Source organism: Hylaeus volcanicus, chromosome 2 (genome assembly GCF_026283585.1).
Source record: "Hylaeus volcanicus isolate JK05 chromosome 2, UHH_iyHylVolc1.0_haploid, whole genome shotgun sequence".
In the NCBI taxonomy this organism is placed as follows: domain Eukaryota; kingdom Metazoa; phylum Arthropoda; class Insecta; order Hymenoptera; family Colletidae; genus Hylaeus; species Hylaeus volcanicus.
This window is the reverse complement of record NC_071977.1, coordinates 1,382,146-1,404,798: the sequence shown is the minus strand read 5'-3', so window position 1 is coordinate 1,404,798 and position 22,653 is coordinate 1,382,146. Positions and strand designations below refer to the sequence as shown.

Below are 22,653 nucleotides of genomic sequence, written 5' to 3'. Positions count from 1 at the left end.
ACCAAATTCGCTAAACTCGTTTTACGAGGCTGCGCGACTCGTCGCATCGCTTCCAATTTTTCATATACGTTCATATCGCGTGCAACGTTTCAGAAAGATTATAGGCCGTGGATTCGTTTCGAGTATTTCCCTTCGGCGATCGATCAAGTGGAGTCGCGGGAAACGTTCGCGCGAAGGATTATCGTTGCGCGCTTACTCCACGTGCCGTTTCTTTTTGCATTTTCTTCGAATGTCGGGTCTTTTTGTCTCTCCGCTTGAAATCTACACCAACGACCGCTCGTCCGCGGTTTTTCCGTTCCTCTGGAAAGACTAAATCTTGTTTCGAACGACGGCAGCGACCGCGGACCACTCGAACCTTTTCGTTTCACCGGCACACCTTTTCGCGAGCGAATATTCTTTTTCCGACAAGCGGTTCGATCGTCCTTGCGTATCCTTTTATCGTTTCGCGAGATCGACGGTACGAAACGTAACGTAACGTAACGGTGCGGAACGAAACGAGAGGAAAATACGGGCAGACGGGCAGCTGACGGGAAGCAGACGACGAGACGGCAGGGCGTAGGAAAGGAAGAAGAGGGACAAGGGGGTGGTGAACGATGAAGGGGTTAAGGGGATGCGAAGTGTGCAGTGTGCAGTGTGCAGTGTGGAGTGTAGAGTGTGGGGTGTGGATCGTGGGGTGGGGCTGGGAAAGAGGGGGCAGGTCTCGGTTAGGAGAGAGAAGGAGAACCGCGACAGGGAAGAGAAACGAAGCGAAGAGACGAGCTACCGGCAACGTTAACGGCAGACTGCGCGACGACGACGATATTCTCTTCGGTCCTTTTTCCGTTCCGTTCGTCCATAAAAGATCGTCGGTTCTTCGAACGGTTTCGTGACGCGTCGTCGAGACGGCCGGTCACGGTTCAAACAACGACGACGGCGACGGCGACAGCGTCGGCGACGTTCGCGTCGAAAGCGTAGGAGGCGCGCGCACGCATCGCCTCCCAACAGTGTCGGAACGACAACTGACGGAGCGGCTCGTTGGCTCGTTGCTCGCCGGTACCCTCGTGCACAGCGTCGGACAAAGATCCGAACATTGCCGAATCCTCGGTCGAGAACGACCGAGCCGGCCAGTCAGCTGGTTTCCCGGCGGTGGCATACTGCATCGGTCGCGCGCTGCAGATGCGCTTCGTTCATCGCTTCCACGCTTCCTCGCTTCGATTACGATCCGTCGCGAACTCTTCCGAATCAGCTGGCTACACAACCCACCCGCTCTCACCGACCAGACCGTATCGTTATCGTCCGTTCTCGCATACACCTGTATCCGCACGTTTTCCTCGCCCTGTCCTCGCATACGTATTCCGCTATCGCCGCGAAAAACCTTTTCGAATTCGGTCGACTGGAACGTATCGTTACCATTATTATTGTTATTTATATGTAACTCGAGCGTATACTCGTTCGTTACGGTTACAAAGTTAAACGCGATGAACGTAAACGATACTCGCGAAACATTGGGTCGAAAGATATAACTCGTGCATCCTGTTCGGTTGTTATCGATATCATTATTATTATTACTATTCCTTCGTCGTATATCGAGTCCAATCGAACCGACATTATCGCATTAATTCGAATAAAATAAGCCGATTACCGCACCGTCGCTAAACAGTGAGAAGGTCCGTGTCACTGTCTCATAGCCGCGAGTCTCGACGATACCAAAACACGAAAATGCGAAAACGGAAAAAGCATGTGTCCGCGACTACGTTGGAAATGCGATTACGCGGCTTCGCGAAGCCTCGCAAGCACGGGAGATAGGTAGGCCTGACTCCTTTTCTTCCATTTACGCTATCACGATTCGATTCTCGTTCTTTTTCGAGTGATCGGAAATTTCGGTGTGATTCGCGTAGCGGGAAACTATGCCGTTAGACTCGACCGTTGGCGGTTAGGGCGCGCCGAAGCATAGCCAGTAGTAGTCAGCCGTCGCGATCTAGGTGATCGTCGAAAGGTTTACGGACGAGCGACGCTGTGCGCGTATTCGGATCGATCATCTCGTTTGTTTTCGAAGAAACATCGTAAGAATATCGGACGTGACGTCGGTGTTTGTATTCGGCAAAATTTAGCAAGACGATCGACGCGTCGCGTGCTTTCGTTACATGTTGTTTCCAGAGAGTCGATCCCAATCTTTCCGATTCTGACAGGTGGTTCGCGTCTCGAACGAAAGGTTTAGGATAATTCGTCGCTTTAGCTTTCCAGAGTATCTCGATGGCTGACGCACGTAGACGTTCCCTCGACGCCGACGGCGTGTTCCCTCTCCTCTTTCTTCCGTCGCGACGCGGACGACGCCGACGGATCGATATGCCCTACTGAACCAACTGGACGTTGTCGGCGAGTTACGGAATCCGGCGCAACTTGTTCCTAGACCATCGAGTGCATGGACGCGACGTTCGCGATGGTCCTCGCGTGCTTCTCCGGTCGTAATTCTCTCTCGCCGTCTTCCTCGATGCGCCAGGTGCAAGAAACGTTGTCCTTGAATCGTCGTTCAACGGCGAATTTATTTATCATTTTTTTCGTATCCGTCGCGACCGGTTGCGCTCGCCTTCGACTTTGGTGGATTACGAGTTGGCTCGCAAAGATCGAAGAGGTCGAAAGAGAAGACGCAGAGGAGAAGAAAAGAGGGTGTAGCGAAACGACTAGCGCGAGCATATTGTAAGGAGGGTCGTGTATTTCGGCCGGTGACACTAAAAGCGACGGTTACGCGCTCGGAAAATCCGTACATTTTGGTCGACCGCCAGGAACCAGCAGCGTGCATTCTACTCCAAATACCCTAACCTACTAAACTCGTATCAATTCTAAAACGATGCGGCGATAAAGATCGACAAATTTTCCAGTTTTCTCCACCTTCCGGAATTTGATTCCCGACTCCGATGTCGTCGATAATTCGAATTTCTCTTCTCTTTAGTCGGACGGTTAGGCGGAGAATTTTCCAAAAGGCAAAGCCCGAAGGAAAAATTGTCAATCTCGAGAATCGATAAAGCAATCGATCGCAAACGCGTCGCTCGATTTACGTACTCACCGGCAGTATTCGCTCAGGCAAAGTCTTCGTGGTCGTGGTTCCCGTGGCTGGCATCGTCACCGAATTAATCTGAAAATAACGAAATCGTGAGCAAATCTTTACAATTCGTATCCGTTAGAGTACAAAAGTTGCGCGAACCTCGTTTTCGGAGGGGCGTTTCGTTCACGGTTACAGACAGTTGGGTTCCTCGTAGAAAAATCGTTGATAAGTCGCGAGTGGTCGTTCGACGAAAGAAACCCGCGACCGCGATCGCAAGGTTAGGCGTGTAGCGAAGAGATACGAGCGCGAACGCGAACGCAAACTGTTCAGCGGTCCGTCACGCGTCGCGAACGCGAACAATTACGTGGTTGCAGCGGACGTCGTAATACGATGCGTTGCGAAAACGTATTGTGTTTGCTCGACAACCTGAACGGAGAAAGGAAAAAGAGAGCGCGGAACATGTGGCGGAGATGGATGGTTGCGCGTTACGCCGAAAACGAGAGGTTGCGAACCGTGTTTGAAACGTCGAGTGCTCTCGCGTCGCGGGACGCCATTTCGCGGAACGAGAATGACACGGTTACGCCGTATCGGAAACGTTACAGATACAGGTATCGACATCGCTATCGATAGAAATAAGTTAGCCCATCGTTTCGAAATATTTCGAAAGATCGAGAAATTGCAAGTTCGCACGTTTGCGCGTTTCCGGGATGTCTCGCTCGATCGAACGCGGCGATCGATTCGTATCTAGCAAGATGGATTGCACGCTCGTGCGAGTAGATCGTAAGTGTACGTAGCCCGTTTGTTATATCGGCGCCAACGATAGCAACGAGGAGTGAACGCGAACGGTAGCGCAGCCCTGGAATAGAGCGGTGCCGTGGAGAGGTGGGTGTACCAGAGGCCTGAAGTTCATACATGCTATACCGAAGGGTAAACGAGAAACGAGGAGGTGCGAAGAGGACAGATGTGAAAAAAAGGAAAGAAAGGAAGATACCGAGGAGGATTAGAAGGTGGAGGGGAGGAGTTAGAAGCCAGGTCGTCGACCCGAGGAGCAGTGTTCCTAACAGAATAGCGCTTTTGCCGACTCGAAAGTGTGTCACCCGCGGCACTCGTTCGCGGCTTGCAGCCCGCGTAGGCAAAATCGCGGTATGTACGCGCTTACCCTCGTTATCGGAGATTTCTCTACTCCGAGATTCTTTCCCTCTTCGTAAGTCTCGCAACGCGTAATATGGTTGCCGCCTGCATCGAGTTGTGACAACATCGACAATGGTAACAACAACAAAAACAACAACACAACAAGCTTCGGCTACGTTTCTAACAATGCCGCTCTCTCTCTCTCTCTTCCTCTTCGTCTCTGCCGTTGCACGCTACGTCACAATGTCGTGGTACCGCCATCTACCGTTTGAATCGCGCGACAACTAGAAACCGTACCCCAAAGGTGAATAGCGAATAAGTAGGTACACGGATTGCGTCGGCCGTCGACTCGTTCGCAAACGACCGTTCGTACGACTATTTCCAAGAGATATCGATAAGGGAGTAACGAATGGTTTTGCACGTTCACCTTGTTCGTAACGTAGAGCTTTCTCTCGCGCAGCAGCATGTACGTTTTTCTCCAAGCGTCCAAATATCCGAAGCGTACCCATACCAAGCTCAACACTTGCGGGCATTCCGTGTTGTCTTGCACTAGAAACATCTGAAATCCGAAAAAGCACGCGCCGCTAGAAAATTTCCGTTCATGTTCGCGATCAAATTTAATCGTCTCGGATCGATTCCACTCACTCTTAAAGCGATCTCGGCGTCGATCAGTGTTCCATCGTTATCCACGATAGCGACAGCCGCGGGAAACGCGCTCGTGTCGCCGGGACAGCGTTTCTGGAACAAGCGTGCGATTGCTCGCGGTAAACTTTAACGTGGATTTAACGAAAAAAGCACGGCACTCACCTTGGATTTGACAAAGAACTCGTACTTGAGGAGATCTGGTCTGAAGACAAATATTTTAGTGTCCCGAGATGCGAACATTCTCAGTTCTCTGTGAACGCCCGAAATGTCCTCGTGATCTTCCAGAGTACGTTCTGCAAAAGCAATTCGGGTCACGACATCGAATACCAAACGGATCGGTCGTCGCGAAAACCGCGCTCACCGATTCCCAACTGTGGCCAGGTCTCCACGATAGACCACGCGACTCCGGACACGTTCCTCTTCACTTTAAGTAGTTGGCATAAATCGATCGTACGCAGATTCTTTTCGACGACCAAGCTGTTCCAAGTGTGATCGTCGTTGTAGAAACGCAATTCCTCTATCTAAACGAGACAAACGATCATGGAACAAGATGGGTTATCGTTTCTTTCGACTCGGTACGCCTAGTCTAAAAACGAAGAAGCGAACAAACGTTATGTTTCTCCTTTCGTCCGAAGGAGAACGTAGTTCGGCGAATCCGGAAGGATATCGTGGCCTGCTGCGCGTCGTCGATCGCGATTCACGCAAAGCGAAAGAAAAAGCTTACTCGATCGTCTTTATCTCCGTTACCACCACCGCCGCCGCCACCGCCACCGTCGACTTCGTAGTTTTCATCGTCGTAATTGCCTCCGCTATAATAACAGTTTTGAGAAACTGATCCATCGTGTTGATCGCACCGATCGCATCTCGTTTGTGTTCCCGCCAGCGAACGACTGAATTCGAACGCGTTGCATCGAGACCCGAGTCGTCTGTAATTTCCTACTCGAGTCATGGATGGGTTGGAAAACCTAGAAATCGGATTACCGTTCTCCAGACACGAACACATCTTTTGCAACCAATCTGCAAAGTTAAACAAACAAAAAAAACACAACGTTACGTTACCTCGTGGAGAATCGTACAAATTGCGTCCGTAAGACGCGAACAAACGATTCGTCGAATACGCGATATCGCGGTGTGGTAGGTACCGATTACGAGGCGACCTCGACCGCGACCTTGGCCTGCTGACACGCGAGCACAGCCCTACCATCGTCGCGACGCGGCGCACCCACGTATAAGTTTGTTCGATACGCCTACCGTTTCTCCGATTCTCGGATATACAGCGTAACAAGCTGGTACTAACGGCAAGACATCGGGTATTCGTCGCGCGCTGTATAGATTCATTCCTAGACAGACGGGAAAAATTCTCCGAGTTGAAATACTCGATTCTACGATGTCTAACGAACGGCATCGCAACGACGATAAAGGTACGCGAACCGAGGCGAGGCGTTTCCACGATAAGCAACGAGAGCGAGTCGGAGAGCAGCGACCGTTCCGGGGGGTTCTCGGGCTCGCAGCCTACCCCAATGTCCGGTCGATTCTCCAAGGTAACGGGTTCGTCGAGCGGTTGTATCGCTACCAATCGTGAACGAACGGCCGCGGCAAACAGTCGCGTCGCAAACTTCATTCGCACCAGAGACTCGTTCGAAGGGCTGCGTCAATTTCCGGGAGTCCCGTCCTACGGTTACGTTTTCTTCGAACGGTTTTTCGCGAGGCATTTGAAAATTCTAATTCGACCAAATTTCGCTACAAAATCGGGCTGGTGGTCTTCTCTCGGTTCAACGTTAGCGAATCCGGTCGGTGTACGCAGTCTACGACCCTTCGACGAAACGCGTTATCGCGATCGTTCCGTGTCGATCTGACTTTCGCCTATGTCGCGTCACTCGCCAGCCTCTGGAAATTCTCCTTCGGCGCGATTTTGTACAAGAGCGTCGAACCGCACCAAAAGTGGCCCATCGATAAAAATCAAGTTGAAATGTCCGACGGTGCGCGAATGGTTCGATCGATCGATCAAGCATTCGACTTGCAGCGCGATACCGAGTGAACATCGAGTTCGAGGCGAGACGGGGGTAAGTTTGTATCGCGGTGATGGATAAGAGGTAAAATTATAGGTTGAGACGTTTCGAAAGGTTTTACCTGTGGATAATTGGGTTCGTGCGGAAGGGCAGCAGTGAATGTTTCGAGGATCTTCTCTTGGATACATCGAATGTGATTTTTTAAAACGGCGATGCGGTGCGATGCGATGCAAGACGATGTCGTCCAAGTCGGGGCACTTGCTCGTGGACACTTGGGCGATACGAGGAGACGGCTGAAGGAGATGGTGCTTTCGAGTCGAATCGCGAGCAAGTCGTTGGGTGCAACCGGTATGCGACTGTACGCGGTACCCTCGCAACTCCAGAGTCTGGACAAATGCGACGTGAAACGCACGTGAACCATCCCGCGCGATTTACCAACATGCCGGTTGGGCCAAGGGCGGCGCGTCGCGACGCGGCGCATGCGCACATCCCGGAAATCGATCGAATGCGTACGCACTCGCACCGACGAGACGTGACGCGACGCGACGGCTATAGTTTGTTTACCTTTATTCGGCTCGGATTGGCCGTAAACTCCGCGTTTTCGTTTACCTTTTCAAGGACCAACGATATCCCCCTGGTCTGGTTCGGCCGCAGGACGCGCCTGGATACGCGTGCTCGCATGCGCGCGTTACCCACCGAACCCGCAAAAATTTCATTCCGGTAGCTACCTGCTCCCATCACCAGCGAGTCGCCCCTTCTCTTCTTAATCGTACGCGTACCTCGTTACCATTGTCGTCATGTTGTTGTTTACTCGGTTCCTTCCTCGAAAAGCAATTTCGCGGAAACAGAGAAAGGGAGCGGTCCTTCGACATCCGTTGTGTACAAATTTCCGCTCGAAAAGAAACGATGGTCGTTTGTTTTTGTTTCACTCGGGCTGTTTACTCTCGGTACCCTGCCCTGCATTCGTCGCAGCGTGTCCGAACAGTAAGCAACGAATCGTAAAGAAAAATATACGCGGCATCTACGGATGATATAGAACGCGCGTTACATTATTTTCCGCGGCCTGGCCTCTCGAAGCTTTCCGCGAATCTCTTTTCGATCGATAAACTCGCGACACCGAGTTTTCGCCGAGAACGATGATCGGATTGGATTGAATTCACGATCGGGTTGAAAGTTTGAAACTTACCGCGAATGTGTAAGCATCGTCGACGAGCCTGAGAGTGCCAGGTTGACGCGGAGTCTTCCGTGTCGCGATCCGGCTCGCCGTAACCAGCGAGTTCCGCGCAACTCGCGATAAACGAGTCGGTGTAAATTCTTGTATCGTGCATCGTTTCGATATTCTCGTTCTCGCGCGCTACCGTGCTCGTCCTAGTCCTCGTCCTCGTCGTCGTCGCTGTCGTCAGAGTTGCTAGCACAGGTGTCGATGTCGCCGGTACCGTTAGATCGCGTCCGATCGTTTCGATCTTTTTGGACTCCAGTGGATCCGTTGTCAGATTTTCTGCGCGCAAAGTACAGTCCTCGGGCGTGGATCGGTCGTAAATCCTGTTCGCGCAATCCCGCGCGTCATCCTCGAACGTGGTCACGGTCACGAAGCCAAAGTTTCTTAACATATCGACGACCCTGAAACAAACGTGCGTTTTAACGTGCGGCTCGTTGTTATTTCTACGAACGGCCGACTATCCGTTTTTTTCTAATCCGTATTTTACTATCAACTCGTCGTTAGATACGTTAACGAAAGCTGTAGGATTAAGCGTCGCGAAAGATAGAACGTTACGAGTCGACTGACGAGAGTAGGCCGAACTACGGAGAACCACTAAAATTGGACTAAAGTAGAGTAACGGACACGCGCGCACTCGGTGCGATATCAATTTTCGTGGAAACTCCGAGGTTACGGGACTCGACGCTATCGCGAGAGCAACAACCTTATCTAGGCGCGTGCATTTCCGTCTTCACGAAACTATCGAATCGTCTGCGACGCGGTCGCGAGGAGAACGGCCTCTTGGTAGCGAGCTATCGAACGAAATATGCGTATCTCGATACCAACGAACCAACACCAGCGAAAAACGGTATTTCCAAATGTATTCCAAGACGTAATCCCTTCCTCCCTGCAAATCACACGTCCGTATCCTATTTCGCGTAATTACGTTTCGGAACCATCGAATCGAACGTGTCACCGCCAAGAAGAAACAATCGGAAGAGTTGGACCGAGGCTCGCCCTCCGACTTTTCACCGTGAATATTTTTCTATGGTTATCGAGACGTGGCGAAGCTAACAGAGGTTAACTCGTCTCTAAATTGATGACACGGATCTAAATTGATCGCGCGAACTTCAAAGGTACGTAGCGAACGCTCACACGCGATCGTTCCAAGCGACGTCCTAGTCCGGATGAATCCTTTTACATGTACATATACCGAGGGTCAGCATCTGCGTTCGTGTATCGACGAACGGGTGCCAAATAACTTGATTACTTGTAACAGTACAACTGGTGAACGTTCATATTCTAACGAACCCATCATAAGCCGACAAACAAAGAGAATGGAAAGGCAAGCCCTCTCAAATGTTTACATTTCATCGAGTCAAATACTTGGAGTCGTAAAACTTGCTCTTGGGTTGTATATCGTTGGTCAAGTCTACGTCAACAACGCCAGAGAACGAAGCCCACCAGCCGAATGCTGGGCAGCGTGCGTACATACGGTAACGCATCTTCAGGGGCGACGTTATCGTAAAGCTAACAAGACATTCGCGCACTTTTCTTGAATTCGACCGAATCGATCACTGGACAAGAGTCGATCGACGCCGACGTAGGCGAGACGTGTCAATTGCTTTGAATTGGCTGCACGCGACCCAACCGTCGACGATTGCGAAAACGTCTTCGCATCGCGTCCGTAATCGGTAATCGTACGAGAGCCTTCGTCGAAATTTATTCGAAATTTGGCTTACGCGCTGGCACGTTCAGACCGCGTTCGAATAGCCGCGCGCATCGCGAACCTCGAACGCAATTGGCCACCGTGGAAACGACGCGACGCGTGACGGGTCTCTCGGCTCGGGCCGTCGTCGCGTCGACTTACGTCACTCGAAGATACTCGAATCCAGCCGCGCTTCGACGAGCTCGGCTGTCTTTTTTCTTTCTCGTTATCGCCGTTCCCACGGTTTATCGTGCGAATCGTCCTTCTTCTTCGCGATCGCACCGCCAACTCTTTACATCGCTAGATTTTCTTTGGTGGTTCCTGGCCGCGTCGAAACCGTTTCCTCCGAGGGATTTCGACGATCGATGTACTCGCGTCGATACGCGTTCCCGTCGGTCTAGGTATCGGTCGCGGACGCTGACGCGGACGCGGAAAATCGTTGACGAGCGTTACGCGACGGCCGCGATCTCCGACGTACAACTGACAGTGAGAGGATCGCGCGCAAGAGCCACGGGCAGAGCTCGCGTCTCGTTTCATCGCGAATCGCGACGCAACGCAACGCAACGCGCAACGAGCTACGCGCTAATACCAATATACCGCCGAGACTACGCGTTCGATAGGTTTGCGATCGAGGAAGACACGGCGCAACGTGGATTTTCGAGTCGATAACTCGGTTCTCGTTTATCCGTACCGTATACCGGTACGAGCCGCGATCGAGTCTCGCGAGAAGAGGCGCGCTAGGTCGCGCGGGAATTCTTTGACGAAAATAACGGCGTGACGCGAGCCGCGTCTAAAATTATTCGACCGTTCGCGAAGGGCTGGCGACGCGGGTCGAAGAGGAACGCGCGGATGTCTCGTCCATTCCCGTCGGTACCGAACACGGTACAACGTCGGCCGTTACTTTCGCGAGTTTGGTTCGAGGGTAATTGCGTTCGCGTTAAGAGTCGCAGTTCGCGGTCGTCGTGCTTCGAGTAGCCGACCTGGGGAAGGCATGGAATGTTCCGAGGAACGTTACAGAACGCTGTGCTCGTTGGAGACGGTGCGATCCGGAAAGAAGGGATTTTTCCGTGACTTTAGCGAGCATGTATCAAGCGTCGCCGGCGAGGCCTGGATCGCGAAAGTGTTCGGTCGCCTGACCGACGACGAGAGTCGAATTCGGGCGCTGTTTACGGACCAGAAGGTCAAAACCGCGGTACTCGATACTTTGAGCAGAACGAAAACTCTGTACAGAGCCAAAGACGCGAACGCGTCCAAGGCGCGTAGACTCGAGGGATTCGTGGCAGCGGCCGCGGCCGACCGAGAGAAAGCACTCTTGCTTTTCAGTCAAGCCGTGCTTCGCGCCCCGGTCCCAGGTATCCGTTGCCGTATAACGATCTATATATGTATATAGCGATATATATCTACCCACAGCTCTCCAACCTCTCTTCGTCTTATATACGCGTAATACCAACGATCCTATGCGATCGGTTACTATTTAATATACGCGACAAGGACGAGCGCGTCCAACGTTGAGTCGAGTCCGCTTCTGTTCCAGAGAAATGCGAGAAATCTGTCGATGCAGGGCTCGCGCTGCCGCTCGCGTTGCTCGGCCGGGCCGAAACATTTCTTGCCTGCAACGAGCACGTCCTTGCCCTGGAAGACTTGGCTCTGCTCGAAGAGATCGAGCTTCCGGAGCAGCTACGGTGAGTTTTACTTGCGCGTCTCTTGTTCCACCAACCAAACGAAACGATCCTTTTCGAGCGATCCGCTCTCTTTCAGGAAGGAGCTTGCAAGGAAAAAGGAGGAGTGTGAGAGATTCTTGCGGGCAAACGAAAAGAGTCTGATTACCGTTAAGGAACACTCGCAACGAGAAAAAGTTGCTCGCGTCCCCGATACGAAACGTACGTTTATGTTTCATTAATTTCGCGCGTTGAAATATAATTAATGTCAATAATAAATGAAGCGAGTCGATTTGGTCGCAGCAGTGCCGGGTAGTTTGACGGGAGGCGAAAATCCGCTACTTCCGGGCGCGTCGGCTCTGTTGGAAATCGAAGAAACCGCTCGAGCGGGGAAGCGAGCGATCGCGGCGAAAGAGATCGGTCCAGGCGACACGCTGGTGATCGAGCCACCGCTCGCTGCTTGCTTGCTACCAGAATATTTTGGCACTCACTGCCACCACTGTTTCTCGAGGTGAGAGATCGCGCCGTGGCACAGCCTCTGGGTATCAACGGGTAGCAACCACGCGGAATTTTCTTGGTTCCAGATTGAGAAATCCGATAGGATGTCCGGACTGTAGCAGCGTTGCGTTCTGCGGCAGAGCGTGCAGAGACACGGCGATCGCAACCTATCACCGATACGAGTGCAAGATCCTGGCGCTGGCGATAGGTAACGAGAAAAAGCTTCCGTCCTCGAATCTCTTACGAACGGTTCGTAACCGTTATCTTACGATTCTTCCAATAGGTTCGGGGATGAGCGCTTTGAGCATGCTCGCGTTGCGAATGGTCACCGGTAACGGTCCGAGCAAGTGCGCCGAGATTTACGAATCGCTGAGACGTGGAAATCGCGAGTCCGAAGGAGCCGCGAAGTCGTCGTTGAACGATCGAGCAGAGACCGAGCCGTGGACGAAGCCGAGCAGGTCGGCGAAACGACGTATTAGGAAGAAAAAGTTGCGCGACTCGAGATACCGGGACCGGGAGACAACCGAAATCGAGGAACAACGCGAGAACCGCGTCGATTTGCGAGCGTACGAGCTGGTGAGCCACGAGAACGAACGGACGCCGACGGACTTGTTCGAGCGATCATTGATGGCGGCGTTCTTACTCAAGTGTCTGCAGAGAGTCGAGTTTTTCGAGAAACCCGCGAAAGACGATGGTACGAGCCGTGGCAAATTTATCCGGCGATCGAGAGTTAGCTCGATCGATTCCGTTTGCTATTTGCTTTCAGTTCCCCCGGGCGAACAAGAGATCGGGGTGGCCGTGTTGTTGCTCAAGCATCTACAGTTGCTGCAGTTCAACGCTCACGAGGTGTTCGAGACTCGACTCGGGCCGGAACACCGGTTCCGTGGCAGCCGACCGATCTACCTCGGGGTGGCCATTTATCCCACGGTCGCTCGATTCAATCACGACTGCTACCCGGCGGTAACCAGGTAAACACACGGACGCACGCTTGGCTCGACGGTCGACTACTTTCCCGTTGGTTCGCGCAGGTACTTTGTCGGTCGATGCATCGTGATTCGGGCTATTCGCAGCCTGAAGCCCGGGGAAGTGGTCGCCGAGAATTATGGGCCGATATTCACCAAGAGAAACTTGGACGAACGCCGGCGAACTCTGGCCGGAAGATACTGGTTTCGCTGCGAGTGCACGGCCTGTCGAGAGGATTGGCCTCGTTTCGAAACATTGACCAACGATCGCGTCAAGTTAAGGTGAGCGAAAATCGGATTTCTCCGGACGATCGACAAATACCGATCTATCGAGCTATCGCGGGGAGAGCGGCAAGCTTGCGCGGACCTCGGCACCGGATACATCGAATGACGTCGAGAAAATCCCGCGCGTAAAACTACTCGTGCTAATCGCGAAACGCGATAAGCGAAGGCTACGAGGGGTTATCGGGCCACGGTTTTTAAAGCGCAGACTGGCCGACATTCCGTGCTCGTGGTACGAACTTTATGCGATTTTTCGCGAAAATTTCTACCTCGATCCAGAGTATTTCCGTCTCTGAATCGTGACGCCGGCGCCGCGCGGATCTTTTCGCGACTTCGTACTTTTCGCACGCGAAAATGAGAAGCCGGTCGAGATTCACCGGTTGTTCTCGAAGAGCGACGACCCGAAAAATACCACGAGTGGCGATCGACGCAAAGATCTATTCGAAATAAAACGAGAAAGAAACTCGAGAGAGTAAATCGAAAAAGTTTGACGAGAGCGGTTTCTCATTCTGTGTCGCAGATGTCCGACGGAAGGATGCGAGAAGCTTCATAGGCTACCGCGGGACCCGAGCCGAGCCGTCGAATGCTCCAGCTGTCGGCGAAAAGTCGATCTGTTCGAATCGGTCCAAGGTTTGCGCGCTTGCGAGGATCTCTACGGTCGTGGATTCGCGGCAATGGACGAGGAGCAACCCGAGAGGGCCTTGGAGGCGTTCTTCGAGGTGGCGAGAATGTTTCACAGAATCGCGGTGCCTCCCCACAAGGACACGCACTTGGCCGAGATAGCGGCGAGCGCGTGCATGGCCAACGCTGGCAACGTTTGGCGTCAGATTCCTCTATCGAACCCGAATCGTACACAAACGCGTACCTCCTCCTCGTGAAATAACAACTATTCGCGACCTTTAGTCGAAATTGCGAATACGTAAGATAAATACCAACGTACTCTTTGTAAAGAAAGGAATAAATCGATCGAGCCTCCTCTTGACATCCTATAATACACATATGTACACGTATACTCGCATTTCGTGTTCCATCTCTGAATCCAAGGAACTCTTGTTTCTTCGCTGCGACACCTTGCAAGATTACGTTTCCACGATTTTCACGTTGAAAATCCAAAGGAAGGGACGGTCGGGTATAAACGACACGTACTCGATGCTCGGTTCGTCGATTTTGCGATTTTTTTGGCATTTATTTTTTATAATGCACATGTTTCGTGAAAAAATTAAATTCCATATATGAAATTAGCTTTTTCAAAGTTTCGCTTACCGTATAAAATTCACTGGGTTAAAGGGTTTGGGATTCGAGGAAAAGGGACAAGGATGAAGGTGGGTTTGTAGGGTAGGCAGCCAGTCGATGGACGACGCCTCGGATCCGCCTCAATGACGCGGCGTGACGCGACGCGATGCGCTCGCCGAGGTCTCTCTCTCCTCCGAGAGGAGAGATCGACGCGTATCTTCGATTCGTACCGCATTCACTCCCAATCGTTTTCCGACCTATCCCATAGTCCGAGACGATATTACGCAGCGATCTTTTCGAGAAAAAAACTGAGTCGAGCCTAATTGACTGTCGAAAAGTGGGAGTACACGTAGCGTCGTGTCGCGTCGCGTCTCGTACCTGTTCTCCGAATCGCGCGACGATCCCTGGAAGAATCGCGTACCGATTCCCCGGGGATCGCGTTGGAGAAATTCGAAGCAGGATGGCGCGACGTCGATCGTCAAAATTGGACGATCGAGGAGCTCGACCGCGAAGCGACAAGGCCGCCTCGCGTATCGAGCAACTTCCTATCCGAGACTCGATCGTCGTTCAACCGTAAGCGGTTTCGCCGTTGCGACGCACGCGTCCGAGTTTTTCAGTCGCGATAGCGACGAGCAATGGCGATTACGATCGCGCGAGACTACGCAAACGCGAACACCGCGTTACATGTATTGCGCGAGTACGTTTCAGTCCGCTTGATTCCTCTTGTTCGCATAATTTCTTTGCTTCTATTTCTTGTTACTCCGATATTCACTTTCAACACATGCATTGTTCTTTTTTCGCATTCAATTACAATGTTCGCTTCGTAAGCGTTTACTTTCTTTCTTCGTTTTACTCTTTTCCTCGCCGTCGACGACTCTTTTTCAATTTTCTTCTCGCGTTCTTCTACTTTGTACTTCGTGGGAGGTCACGGTCGCGATAGTTTTACGAGAAACGGAATAGCGCGCGAAAAAAAGACCAAACCGACAGTTTACGTTGACGAACAACGTATCTCTTCCATGGAAATCTTCGCTCTTTCGAGCACAATTTTCAATCTACCGCAAAGCAACGCGACCGGCGCCATGTATTCTCCCACTCGGCACGACACTCACGCGCACACTCTCTTCAGTTTCCGTGGTAGATACTCGTATCATTGCACGTTTCGAACCCTGTCGCGCCAACGAGAGTAGAACGACCAAGATGCTAGTCTTTACGACGATCGCGACGACGATAACGAACGACATTGATAACGACGACGAACAACGATAACGTTAACTAAGAAAAATAAACAAACGAGATCCAGCGTGCGTTTGAGCTAAAAAAGAAAATTAAGCAACTCGTCGGAACAAGTTGCTTTCGAAATTTCTGAAAAGAAAAATGTGTATTTTATTCTCCGACGATAGAACTACAAACTAAAATTTAAAAAAGTAATTACGTTTTCATGCAAAATGATATAAATCTCTCTCTTTTTCTCTCTCTCTCTCTCGCACACACTCTGTCGCTCCATCGATAAACCGCAAGGTTGTATCGATCGAGTCGCACCAAAAGGGTTGCGATGTCAGACAATCGATTGCGATACGTTCGGATTGTTTGCATCTCGGACCCACCAGGGGCACCGATTGCATCGTTACAATGGCCGATCGTAAAAGTAATCGCCGGTTCGCAAAACGAAAGAACGAAGAATTTTTTGGCGAAACCGTCTGCAATAAAACGTCTCGCTTGCTCGCGACTCGTCGCCAACGAGCAACGTTGTCGCGATCGAAGGCGGAGGACGAAGCGGGACCGAGCAAAGCGAAAACGACACGACGGATCTTCAATTTTTCAAACGTCATGAAAATCGAATCCCGCGTTCCGAAAAACGGAACAAATGCAATTGCCGTACGTTTACAGATTACGCGTACGGACTTAAGAAAATAGCTCCGCGCGCGGATATCGCGCTAAACTCAAAGACATGTACGTAAAACGATCAAATGGGTTTGATTGAAAAAAAATTAAAACATATGAAACAATGAATACGAAAAACAAGAACAAAATTACCACTTTCGTCCATTCGAGTTCGTATCGTATCGTATCGTATCCCATCTCCGTGCTTCAATCATCTTGTCTTTTATTCGCGATTTCGTCCGTTTCACTGATCAAGACTTACCCTATCGTCTACACAGAATCGGTCGTCGTCGCGTTCGTGACTTTTCTCGTCTTTCGTCGTTCCCGCCGTTCCACGGATATCCTTACGCGGCTGCCGCTGCCGCTACCGCACACTGTTCCAACTTGAAACAAATTCAACGAAACTCGCCAACGTTTATTCCACATACTCGCGCCCGCGTGTTTCCGTTTCTATCGTACCGTATCGCTTGCGTTCTGCGACCAGCGGCTGCGCGCGTTCGAATCTTTCGACAACGGCGTCCAACGTGCCCGGTTGCGAGCCAAGATACATCGTCGTCGACGCGTCGAACACAAAACTGTATCTTTGCTCGCAGTCGTTCCGTTACAGTTTTGCGCGTATCCTCCTCGACGAATCAAATTCCTGACGCGCGCTCACGCGCACGACCACTCTCTTTGTTCGTTTCCTGAGGAGAGTGTGAAGTGTGATGTTCATTTGCTGGTATATTTTTCCATTTTTTTTAAGACTTTTTTTCAGATTTTTTCATTTCTTTTGTTATGTTGTTGCCATTGCTGCTGTTGTTGCTTCGGTGTATAACGGGTGTTGGTGTTACATATTAAGAGGAGTGGTTGCGTCGTAATGGTACCATTGACTCTTGGTTAAGCGGTGCTTTCGGTGGTGGTGTTTTGGACCGGCTGACTCTCCTGCAAAACACGCAAACCTCGTCAATCGTGTTTCTCCGACACGTTTCGTACAAAAACTGTGTATTATATATATATATTTTTCTTTTACTATAGAGAAACAAGTCTCGCACAACAGAATAAGAAATAGATAGCAAACAACAATTAACGTATCGTATGCCCTGAGAAAAAAAAATTAAAGTAAACGACAGAGATACCGGAAAGACTAGCGAGTCTAAAAATGTAATCGTGGACGAAAGGAGCATGCCGTACGTTTGAAATGAAAGTTCGAAAGGAAAGGGATGTGGATGGGGTACGGGTAAGAGAGAAGAAAGAAAAATAAAGCCACGTTACCTGTGGAGCAGGGGCAGCGGCAGGTGCATCCTTATCTTTAGGTGCATCCGACTTCTGCTCCGACTGAAAAGAGCACAAAAAGATACGTGCAATAGTGTGTGCCAAGCGCTACGTTACTTTACGAACGCTCGTTAACGGATCGAACACGCGATTACCGCGGCAATCGTCTAACATTGCGGTTAATCGAAGGGCGAAAGCGTGCAGACCGTGTGCGCGATCCATCCACGAGAAGGCGAATACATATTTACAAATATCCCATATACGAGGAAAAGCCATGGATTCGGAGAAGGAGCGGTAACGACAAGAGTCTGTCTCCTATTAGTCTCTTTCGATACACTTTTAAAACTCGCGGATCGAGCATGGATAGACTAGGATTAGAAATAGGGTTCGCTACCTTGACAAGCCTATCGGAAGCGTCTTCGGGGAATGTCTTGGAGATCGGGACTCGTGGACGTGGGGAAATGGGTAGAGGATTAGGTTTGTTGACCGCGTATCGATGATTTGCCCTGCTGATCCCTTCCTGGCTACTGGTTGGTCTTGGTGGCCGTGTTACTCGTCGTTTGTATCGGGGGCGTTGTAAATCGTTGATCGTTAACGCGGCTCCAACTTCTTCGACGTCGGTCATCTAAATTTGCGAGCAATTCGTCGCGGATTGATGTAAAATACGTAGAAGAGGCTCTGTCGTGAATCGAGGAACGAAAGGAGATCGATAGATAGATAGGAATAGCGAGTAAGAAACCATGAAACCTCGTCGCGTCGCATCGTCTAGCAAAAGAGTCGAGTTTCGTATGATACCACGTGAATCCTACAGCGTTGGTGAAAATACCTTTTACCAGAGACGCTACCATGCAAAATGCAGAATCACTGAGTTGCTAGAGAGGGATCGAGAGACTAGGCTCACAGGAGTTCTACGAGCGTCGGACGTAAAGATTCATCGAACGGATAAAGATATTTCTCAAACGAATGTACGTTACGTTGTTTGGCAAGAAAAGTGTCTGTCGTAGCGTAATTCTCGACTCGACAAACAGAAATTCAAAAGATCGCCAAGGATCAAAAGAAAAGCCTTTGCATATACGAAATGATAAAACAAACGAGTTTACGGACCGTGGGTTGTCCGTCCTGGCTTCGAGGGCGACGAGGAGGTCCGGCGCCTCTTCCTCCGCGAAAGTTGCGTCGGAAGTAACGACGAGAAGGTCCACCGCGTCCACGAGCGCCTCCACCGCGTTGAACTCCTCCGACGGTTCCCTCGCCTCCCTGTTCGCCGATCTCACCAGAGTTGTCGCCTTGTTGCTGCGCCGACGGCCCAGACCGTCGCGATCCACGATAATATCCGTCGTACTGCCGTCGAACTCTGTAACGTCGCTGCTGACCGCCGCCTTCTCCGACGTTTGCGTCGTCCACGGTCTTACCCTCGCCTGCGAACATGCCTTCGGCTCGTTTACACGCTCCAAAACGAGTCATCGGACGGACACTCGTTAAACGCGTAAGAAATAAGGGAGAGAAGGAACGAAGAGAGAAAATTGTACTAACCAGCTTCGTAACCCTCTTGTCCTTCTCGAGGTCTGCGTTGAGGTCGACCGTTCCCACGTTTCTGGTTGATGTACCAATGAACTCCGCGGTATCCGCGTCGCTTGTCGGCAGCGTAAGGCGAACCCTTTACCGCCTCCCCGGAAGGACCGGTAACGTTGGCCGCTTCGTGACCCTTCTCGCCTATCACCACGTCGAACTCGACCACTTCTCCGTCACCGACGCTACGAACGGCCTTCCTTGGGTTGTTCTTCACGATAGCAGACTACAAGGACACACGGATTTCGATTAATCGATCGTATATGGGGCATTCGCATCCACGTTTACATACAAATATCTATAAATTATATACTCACTTGGTGGACAAACACATCCTCCTTGGTGTCATTTCTGAAACAAACAAACAAAGTTTTTAATCGATGGCATTCCGGACGAGCATCCCTTCGTCCCATCTCCCTCCTCTCCGCACGCACAAGTTTTATTACGAGTATAGATCACGTATCCGATTACTTAATCGTTGAACGGTGTACATTCCACGTGTCTCTCCAATAATCTATCTCCCTTTGATTTTCTGTCGGAACGGAAGAGCCCAATTCCCGTAAATGGATCGCAACAGAATTTCCAAAATTGTCGTTCTCTTCGAGGTTTCCATTCCGCGAGCGCGATAAGCGTCGTCTATTCGGCCTAGCGAATTCTGGGATTCACGCGAATGCAATTGCAGCCGTGAAGCTGCAAAGCAAATCACGGAGTTGAAAGGTCGTCGAACCTAGCCTTCTGTCGCAGGAAGAGAGAAACGTGCGCTCAACGACTGCTACCCTCCCCGCCACGCACCACGCCACCTTCCCACCGGCCACCGATCGCAACCTAATTTTTCTACCACCGATTCGACCAAATTAACAACTCTTCCAATCAAACTTTACATTGTTTATCGATTACCTTCGATAGTTTTTTTTTTTTTTAAATAATTCGATACTCTACGAATTTACAGCTAGAACGAAAATAGAAAAATAGCGCAATTAACGAAATCGTATCGTTTATTCCTTTTTTAGAGACACGAAATTAAATATCTAGGTACTCATACGATTCAATTTGTCATCGTTAATGGCTATGTATCGACAACCTTGCCGCTGGAACAATGCAAGATACAGTTTGCAACGTTAAATTTAACCGTTGCTTAATTTATCGAGTTATATAAAATAAAGACAAAACAACGATAATTTATGTTACGTTCCCGTCGAGTAAAGCAAAAGCTAATATTAAAAGTAATAATTTTTCAAATTCTGTCGTGTCCACGTGTTAACGCGAGTCGTTACAAGGAAAAAATTGCTGCTAACGTTGTAACGTACGAGTAAATACCATGATATTTACACGTGAATCATTTGGAAATAGCCGTGTTTCGACCAAACCGTATACCCGATACTCGTCTACTCGTATTTATCGCGATAATTTACACGAGATACGCGTGTCACGTGCACATAATCGTACATGTGTACATAATCTGGTAAACACCGATCGTTTCTCTGTCTTTCGATACGTACGAATATTCGTTACATTTGAAAGTCGAAATGCAATTAAAATGTTGATACCGTACAGGCCACGCGATCGAAGACGAATAAGACGATCGATTAAAAAGACAAAATTTTGTCGAGTCCCGTCGGTTTCGAGATACAAATCGACGAAGCGTGCAAAGTCGCGGCATCGCGTTGCTCGAAAACGAATGCTTTGGCGAACAGCCAAACGCATAGATCGAGAGATTGCTAGAAATAGCCAAGGATCGAGGATCGAGGATCGAGAAACGAGCTGGTTATATGACACGATGCGTATACCGAACAGTCCTACGCGGGCGAAAATTTGGAAAACGTACAAACCGAATATTACTTGGAAAAGCGTCGTTATTGCTCGATGTCGCAATGGTAATGCCAGAGACGAAGAAATTCCGAGATGTTAAGAATTTCGAGAATCGCGACCGGAGAAACGGACGCATCACGGAATGGAAAAATGATGGATAACAATGGAGAAACGATTGTTACTAACCTGTTGATGAATCCGTATCCACTCTTCACGTTGAACCACTTCACAGTCCCGGTCACTTTGTTAGCTGAAACCCAACAAAAGCGAAACAAGTCCAATTAGTTATGTATGTACCGAGTACCGGGTACCGGGTAACGTTCCGTTACGCTGTGCGCAGACCGCGATTAAGTTTCTCTCTCTCTCTCTCCCTCTCTCGCTGACTCGCTCGCACGCTTCACCGAGTCACAACACTGCAAAATTCTAACACCAAAATTCTAACGATAATAATCAACGGTAACGCCCCTCCAAAACATTTACCACCGGACGAACGAAACACAATTTCAACGGGCCGAAATGGACAGGAATTACTCGGTCGAAAATATTTCGCGAAAGCATGTCCAACAATGGCGTGTCAAACAACATGACTAGAGCGGTATTCGAAACAAATTTTTTGCTCCCATTCTAACGGTGGAAACTGTTCGTATTTACTTAGGACGAAACATCGAAACCGAAAGCGATCGGTATCGCGTATGTTTACATCGCGGACACGGCCGACGACATTCGCGAGGTAAATGATACTTTCCGGATTATAAAGGTTCGTTAACGGTTTACACGGTAATTCCTTCGAACGTTGAAATTCGAATGACGCCGAAGGAAATTCGCCGCGTAAAACGCAAGGTATGTGTGCATACACGTACGATTCAAGGAGAAAACTCCGGTTTACACCGACTCATTCTCAGTCCAGGATGAGTCGGAAAATATATCGATCGGAAAATATATCGTTGAGTAAATAATAAAGGATTGCAAACCGAGCAACGATAAGCTACGTTTTTAGTTTGCTTGGTAACGAAACGGTAACGAAGCCTGACGGAGAAATGTTGAAAATAATCAAATTCCGAAAGTTACGTAACGATATCGTTCGGTTGGAAGTTGCTGCGAACAATGTTTGGAGAAGACGAAAAGAATATGTATTTGGGGGAAAAAGAGCGGTATATGTATGGATTCCGAGATGCAACCGCAACGCTCGTTATTCATACTTTTCTGCGTATTTTGGATGAGCGATGCACTTAGATCGCGGAAGAAGAATAAAGCGTTACGAATCCGGGCTTCTCGAAAATGTTTGTACGAGCAACTCGAAGCGCGCTCGAGAAAGCCGAGAAAAGAATGGACGTAATGGGGTAGTAGAGAACGACGGTGAAAAGGGACTCGGTCGTCTCGTGTGCGCGAAATTCCAAACGAGCTGGAAAAACCGTGGAAGTGATACGTAGTACACCGTACACCGTACACAGTACACCGTACACGCCGATCGTGTGCCACATGGCTCAACGTCTGCTGCTCATAGACGCCATTGATCGCACACGCTGACCATCCCGCAGAGACAACCCCGCCGCTCTATCTATCCGCTCCATTTTTTCGCGACCGAGAACACGCACGCATACGATATCAGCCGTAAATCGTAAATACACGGTTCACTCACCGATGACCAGCTTCTGCTGGACAGCCTTTGGTTGTTCGGGCTGTTTTTCCGGGTCAGCCATGGTGGTGGTGTTAAGGTGTTAAGACACGCCGCTGCCGAACCTAGATGTTCCCGTCTTTCTGGTCGTGGTGTTGGTTCCCTTCTAATGTTCCCAACATGGC

At 50.1% G+C, this 22,653-nt stretch overlaps 3 protein-coding genes across 10 annotated transcripts in view; 1 reads left to right on the top strand and 2 right to left on the bottom strand.

The window, feature by feature from the left end:
- The window catches only part of LOC128872696 (growth factor receptor-bound protein 14-like), a 16,707-nt gene extending 6,514 nt beyond the window's left edge, over positions 1-10,193 (bottom strand). Inside the window, exons 1-8 of one of the 3 annotated variants that reach the window (XM_054115651.1) lie at positions 9,876-10,193; positions 7,994-8,427; positions 5,523-5,815; positions 5,160-5,319; positions 4,961-5,091; positions 4,799-4,891; positions 4,581-4,712; positions 3,044-3,112 (exon numbers count right to left, since the gene is read on the bottom strand). In XM_054115651.1, the coding sequence (XP_053971626.1) occupies positions 3,044-3,112; positions 4,581-4,712; positions 4,799-4,891; positions 4,961-5,091; positions 5,160-5,319; positions 5,523-5,815; positions 7,994-8,417 (1,302 nt within the window). In that variant the 5' untranslated portion in view covers positions 8,418-8,427; positions 9,876-10,193. The other 2 variants (XM_054115650.1, XM_054115652.1) reach the window with 2 other exon arrangements.
- Positions 3,188-15,671, top strand: LOC128872697 (SET and MYND domain-containing protein 4-like). Of its 5 annotated transcripts, none has more exons than XM_054115657.1 (9): positions 3,188-3,630; positions 11,248-11,395; positions 11,472-11,593; positions 11,675-11,882; positions 11,956-12,077; positions 12,153-12,563; positions 12,636-12,837; positions 12,898-13,113; positions 13,634-15,671. In XM_054115657.1, exons 1-9 carry the CDS (start codon positions 3,591-3,593, stop codon positions 13,989-13,991), a joined length of 1,827 nt encoding a protein of 608 aa, XP_053971632.1. In that variant the 5' UTR covers positions 3,188-3,590; the 3' UTR covers positions 13,992-15,671. The 5 variants fall into 5 exon arrangements, with proteins under 5 accessions (XP_053971632.1, XP_053971630.1, XP_053971631.1 ...); XM_054115655.1 differs by lacking the exon at positions 3,188-3,630 and adding an exon at positions 3,911-4,165 and having other exon boundaries at positions 11,250-11,395; XM_054115656.1 differs by lacking the exon at positions 3,188-3,630 and adding an exon at positions 5,842-6,861 and having other exon boundaries at positions 11,250-11,395.
- On the bottom strand, positions 14,266-22,653 carry LOC128872700 (Y-box-binding protein 1). Of its 2 annotated transcripts, XM_054115660.1 has the most exons (7): positions 22,493-22,653; positions 21,040-21,103; positions 19,362-19,395; positions 19,009-19,270; positions 18,583-18,893; positions 17,479-17,541; positions 14,266-17,148 (listed from the first exon to the last, which is right to left on the bottom strand). In XM_054115660.1, the coding sequence occupies exons 1-7, from the start codon at positions 22,551-22,553 to the stop codon at positions 17,104-17,106; spliced, it is 840 nt and encodes a 279-aa protein (XP_053971635.1). In that variant the 5' UTR covers positions 22,554-22,653; the 3' UTR covers positions 14,266-17,103. The 2 variants fall into 2 exon arrangements, with proteins under 2 accessions (XP_053971635.1, XP_053971636.1); XM_054115661.1 differs by lacking the exon at positions 17,479-17,541.